Source organism: Phaenicophaeus curvirostris, chromosome 22 (genome assembly GCF_032191515.1).
Source record: "Phaenicophaeus curvirostris isolate KB17595 chromosome 22, BPBGC_Pcur_1.0, whole genome shotgun sequence".
Classification (NCBI taxonomy): domain Eukaryota; kingdom Metazoa; phylum Chordata; class Aves; order Cuculiformes; family Cuculidae; genus Phaenicophaeus; species Phaenicophaeus curvirostris.
In genome coordinates, this window is record NC_091413.1 from 7,608,416 (window position 1) to 7,614,415 (window position 6,000).

Below are 6,000 nucleotides of genomic sequence, written 5' to 3' on the forward strand. Positions count from 1 at the left end.
AGGAGAACAGTGCTGAAGGGGCCAGGAGCATGGGATGGGATTGCAGTCTAAGGGCATCGCTTGACCCGGGCAGAGGCAAACGGCAGCTTCGAGGTGGGAGCGGCTTTGAGGCAGCGCGACTTCTTGGAGCTCAGAATCCCACAGAGCTGGCGTTAGGTGGGGACTGGCAGTCTAGACAGCATTGCTTGTATTCCCTGTCAATACGGTGCTGGCAGCAAGTGCTGGGAGAGCTCTTCTGGTACTACAGCCTGTGCTGAACACATTTCTCCCATAAACCAGAAATCCCACCCAGCTCCCAGCAAACACTGATGTCCCCTATGCCAGCAGTAAAGGATTCCTTTAAGTCTTTCAGAAGGTGAAGCCGATGGGAAGGGAAAGGTAAATGCTTTCCTCTTTGGTGATATAAGAGTGCAAAGCAGCCCACAGGGTGGGGGCCGCTGCAACCTTGTTATTATAGAACAAGAAGGACGGCTCCATGTCCACACCACAGCTTCAGAGGACAAAGAAACGGGGCTGAAGCACCGAGAGACCCGGACACCACAGCACGAGGGGCTGCAAGAAGCCCCAGCACAGCTCAGCCACCTGCAGGAAAACACAACCCAGCAGCCCCAGCAATTGTTTCAAACGGATTTCACCAGCGCCAGTCTGACCCACCGGACAAGCTGGATGGGGATTTGCTGCTGTTTCCACACACTTGGAGAGTTTGCCTTCCTATTTATGGGTTTGGGTTTTTTTTAATTCCGCAGATAATGACGAAGGAAATGCAGTGAGAATCAGCGAATGGTTTGGGTGGGAAGGGACCTCAAAGCCCATCCAGTCCCACCCCTGCCATGGGCAGGAACACCTCCCACTGGCTCAGGGGCTCCAAGCCCCATCCAACCTGGCCTTGAACCCCTCCAGGGATGGGGCAGCCACCCCTGCTCTGGGCAACCTGGGCCAGGGCCTCCCCACCCTCACAGCAAAACATTTCTCCCTAAGATCTCATCTCAATCTACCCTCTTGCAGCTCAAAACCATTTCCCTCATCCTACCCCTGCACTCCCTGATCAAGAGCCCCTCCCCAGCTTTCCCGGAGCCCCTTTCAGCACTGGAAGCTGCTCTAAGGTCTCCCCAGAACCTCCTCTTCTCCAGTTACTTAAGAAGCCCCAGACAACTTCAAGCAGCTCCTCCACACTCCCTTAAGCCTTCAAAATCCCACGTTATTACAAAATTTGCCCAAACACAGAACAAAAGCCAGACAAAAGCTCCAAAATTAGTCTGAAACACATGAGGATACACAGCAGGTCTGGGTGGCAAATCACTGCATCCTGAACTTGGGAGAAAAAGCACTTCCAAAGTTCCAAATGTTTCAGTAGATGTTCAGCTGGTGGAGAGAAATATTTAACAACTGGGGAAGCGAATACACACCACAGCACGGTCCGATGTGAATTATCTCCTCCAGGAGAACATCTGCAGCTCCTGGAGGCAAAATCCACATTTGCTGCATCTTGCTCAACACAAGCTAGTTTTTGATGCGGATGTGTCACCCTGTTCTCCTTTAATCTAAGACAAGAGTGAGTTCCAAAGGGATTTTGACCTGAATTGCTAGACTACATCACAAAGCTGCAGGAGCTGCTAATGGCAGTGCAGCCCAGACACCCTGGTGCAGCTCTCAGGGACGTCGTCGACTGCAGATGGCTCAGAAAATGCACTCCAAAAGGAACTCCTGCCTGCAGGAAGAGCCAGAACCCTCTTTTCCGGGCTTTTACCTGGATTTGGACCAAACCTCTGGCTCCGAGCCCTTTCACAAGCGCTCACAGCCATCCCTGTGTGATGCTGCATTGCTAAAGCCAAGGGCTGGAAGCTCATTTGTGTTCAACCTTAACCAATCTGTTCAGGCAAAGCCCGAATCTATGTTTCACAACAAAGGCTGCCACGACCAAACACACAGGGAAGAACTTCCCGCAGAGCACAGCCCTGTTTACACAGAAAGAGGGAAGCCTTTTCCAGAGCATCCTGTGGAAGCGGCTGGAAACGAAGCAGGCTGTGCCCCCTCAAAGCCCAGAATGGACCTTTACAAAGCAGCCACATGCTGGAAACACAGCCAGCGCAGAGCATCCTCATCCCACAGCCAGGATCATTCCTTCTGTTAAACGTAAGGATTATATGCATTACATTTTCCAAGATTAAGGAGTGGATCCCTGCTATCCTCGGGAACCACAGCCCCTCCACAAGCTGCTTGATGCAGCAGCTACCAGCACCAGTGGCTTGAAGTCTCCAAGCTGAAGGAAACATGTTCAACACCAGCAATAAACCATCCTGACGTTCATATCAACCACAGCAGCAACATTTGTTCCGCAGGAGAGATTTCTTCCTGGGCTTCTCTGACAGCCAAATGCAGAGAATTTGAGTCCCAGAGACAAAAGAATGTAGCAAACGCCTATTAAAAATCTAAACCCTACACTTCAGTTGTCACCGTGCAAAAAGTGTGGCTTGAGCAAAGCCAACACTTGGTGAAACCACCAGGAAGACCCTAAAACCACCCGGGAAATGTGGTGAGAAAACCACACGTCAGGGTAAGGCAGTAGGAAAATTCACCAGGAAACACTCCTTCATGGAGCACAAAGCACTGCTGGACGCAGTCCTACTGCCAGCAGCACAGAGGCACAAAACCACAAAACCCCAGTGAACAGGATCGAACCTGGCGCAGTCACCACTGCGATTCCTCCTCCTCCAGCACAGGCATCACCCAGCCTTGGAACCAGCCCGGAATCCTGCTCTCCCTCCCGAATCCAAATTAAGGGAAAGCCACCAAGGCAAACCTGAGGGAAAACCACTGGCGCTTGGCCTTTCTTCGAAGGAAAAGGAAGGAGAGAGGGTGGTGGGAACACAGGGAAATGAGGGAATAACAGCGAGCCCCTCAACTCCTGAATTAACGCCCAGCGTGGATGTGGCCCCTACAACACCAAGCAGTTCGTAGGACGCTGCAGCATCGCCAGCGATTCGGATTCCGCGGCAGCAGGAGGCAGCTCCTGAAGGGCAGGGTGGGTAAAGGCCTCCTCGCCACAACCAGGTTACAAATCCAGGTCAGCAGCGTCACCAAAGTCATCTATTTTAATTCACCTCCCCCTAAGGACAGGGGAAGGCTTCCAGCTGCGGACCTGCAGCGCGAGCAGCCTCATCAGCACTAATTAAAGCCTTTTTAGTACAAACAATATCCCCAGCAATCAGCTGGGTTATCTCACATCCAGAACACAGACCCCCACGTAATGAACCGGTCCCCTGTACTGCAGGCATGCGTTTCAGCTCGCACGACTTCTCTTTTGTTCTTCTGCTGAGCATTAATTAGAATTTAGGTTATTAAGAGCGAGATACCAAGGCTGCGCTCCGGCTCTTGGGGCTCCTAAGAAATTCCCTACCCGATGAGAACGCCCAAAGCCAGATGCTTTGCCCTGGAGAGGTTCGGGCAGCGTGAAATAATCTTCCTGAGCGAGCCCCTGCCCAGCCCAGCCCCACCGTGACACAAAATAACAATAAATAAAGCCGTTTTCAGAGCACCAAAGGGGGCTTATCAGCGAAGACAATGGGGAGTAACCCCCCCTGAGCCCGCTGGGCTAATAAACCCCACACTCGCCACCACTGCCGATTCAATACAGAGCTTTCGTGACCAAAACAAATACAGGGGCACGGCGAGCAGCACGCGGGGTGCGGATGCAAGCGGAGATGTGGGTGCACACAGATAATTGGAGGAAAACTGGTGAGCGAGCCTCACCTTTGTTCGGATACAGAGGAGATGGGAGCCTTTGGGGAAGCCACGGGCTGCCCAGTGCTGACAGGGGACGTGGGGGGAATCCTGGGGGTTTGGGGAGAGGGAGGGAACCTGAGGGGTTGAGAAGGGGGGTTGATGACCTGGGGTGGGGGGGTGGGAAGGCAAGGGGGGAAGCATGGGGGATTGGGAAGAATTGGAAGGAAACCTGGGGGGTTAGGGAGGGAAAGGGGGAATCCTGGGGGGTTGGGGAGGATTGAAAGGAACCCTGGGGGGTTAGGGAGGGAAAGGGGGAATCCTGGGGGGTTAGGGAGGGAAAAGGGGGAATCCTGGGGGGTTAGGGAGGATTGGAAGGAACCTGGGAGGGAAAGGGCGAAAGAACCTGGGGACCAAGGGAGAAGGAAGAGAAAACTGGAGGTTTGGGGATGGAGGGGAAGGGAAACTTGAGTGTTTGGTGGGAGGGGGGAAACTGTGGCTTGGAGGAGAGGAACAACATGAGGGTTTGGGGAAGGAAGGGGGAAACCTTGGGGGCTGGAAGGTCAGGGAACCTGGGGTGTTGTTTATTTGGGGCTGGGAAGGGGGTGGTGAGGGTGAAGAGAAGGAAGGAAAACTGGGGGTTGGGTGGAGGAGAGGAAAACCTGGGGGTGTGGGGAAACGGGGGAGGAAACCTGAGGATTTGGGAAGGGATTGTGTGGAGGAAGCCTAGGAGTTTGGGGGGACACCTGGCAGTTTAGGAAGCACCAGGGGGGAAGGGGGGGGGGGGGGGCTGGGGGGCTGAGGGACTGTGGAGAGGAAGCTTAGGAGTTTGGGAGGGGAACCTCGGGCGTGGTAGGTTAAGCCTGGGGGTTCTGGGGAGGGGATCCTGGGAAGCCTGGGGGATCGCGAGGGGAGGGAGGGAAGGAAGCCTGGGGATTTCAGGGGGAACCTGGGGGTTCTGGGGAGGAGATCCTGGGAAGCCTGGGGGCTTCAGGGAGAACCTAGAGGTTCTAGGAAGGAGATCTTGGGAAGCCTGGGGGACTAGAGGGGGATGCAGAAGCCTGGGGGGAGCGGGGTGGGAGAGAGAGAAGGAAACCTGGGGGTTTCGAGGAGGAGATCCTGGGAAGCCTGGGGGATTAGAAGAGGAGGGAGAAGCCTGGGGGACCGGGGTGGGAGGTAGAGAAGGACGCTTGGGGGTTTCAGGGAGGAGATCCTGGGAAGCCTGGGGGATTAGAGGGGGACGGAGAAGCCTGGGGGATCGCGGGGTGGAGGGAGAGGGAGGGAAGGAAGCCTGGGGGCTCCGGGGGGAACCTGGGGCACTGAGGCAGCCCCGAGGCTGCTCTCCGGGCGGGCAGGGAAGGGCCCAGCCCCTCACGGGGCCGCGCAGCTCCGGCAGGGGGGCTCTGTCCTCACGGCACACCCCCCCCCCCACCCTCGAAGGAGCTGGTGGGGGGAAGGAAACGGAGGCCCAACCCCCCATCCCGCGGTCCCTCCGGCACCGCTCACCTGGGCCGGGCCGGGCCCTCAGGGCTGCGGGCGCCGGGGCCGCGGGGCCACCCGGGGGACGGCCGGGACCGGCGCCGCCATCTTCCCTCCCCGCCGCCGCCGCCGCGATGCGCATGCGCGGGCCGGCCCCGTCACATGACCGCGGGACGGGGTCACGTGGTGCCCACGCCATGATGGGGAGGTCACACCCCCCACCCCCCCCCCCCCCCCGCAATAATACCAAAAGGAGCTTGGCACGCGGAGGGTGCCATGTTGGGAGGGGCGCAAGGCACGTCTCCCCGCCGCCATGTTGGAGGGTCGTGCGGGGTGAAGCCGCCATGTTGGGGAGGTCGGATGCAAAAAAAGAAGGTGGCAGGGCGGCTCCTCCTCCTCACACCTCGCCCTTGCTCTGGTGTCCCCATTCCTGCAGCCTGGCTGCCTCTTTAGATGCAGGAGATGGGATCTGTCCCCATTCCTGCAGCCTGGCTGCCTCTTTAGATGCAGGAGATGGGATCTGTCCCCATTCCTGCAGCCTGGCTGCCTCTTTAAATGGAGGAGATGGGATCTGTCCCCATTCCTGAAGCCTGGCTGCCTCTTTAGATGGAGGAGATGGGATCTGTCCCCATTCCTGAAGCCTGGCCGCCTCTTTAGGTGGAGGAGATGGGATCTGCCCCCATTCCTGAAGCCTGGAGGTCCTGGCCCAGCTTGCCCCATCCCTGGAGGGGTTCAAGGCCAGGTTGGATGGGGCTTGGAGCCCCTGATCCAGTGGGAGGTGTCCCTGCCCATGGCAGGGGG

At 57.0% G+C, this 6,000-nt stretch overlaps 1 protein-coding gene across 1 annotated transcript in view; it reads right to left on the bottom strand.

The window, feature by feature from the left end:
• The window catches only part of FBXO42 (F-box protein 42), a 58,040-nt gene extending 52,685 nt beyond the window's left edge, over window positions 1–5,355 (bottom strand). Inside the window, exon 1 of the mRNA XM_069874525.1 lies at window positions 5,227–5,355. Within this exon, the coding sequence (XP_069730626.1) occupies window positions 5,227–5,341 (115 nt within the window). The 5' untranslated portion in view covers window positions 5,342–5,355. The remainder of the gene's footprint in view (window positions 1–5,226) is intronic.
• Between the last annotated feature and the right edge of the window lie 645 nt (window positions 5,356–6,000).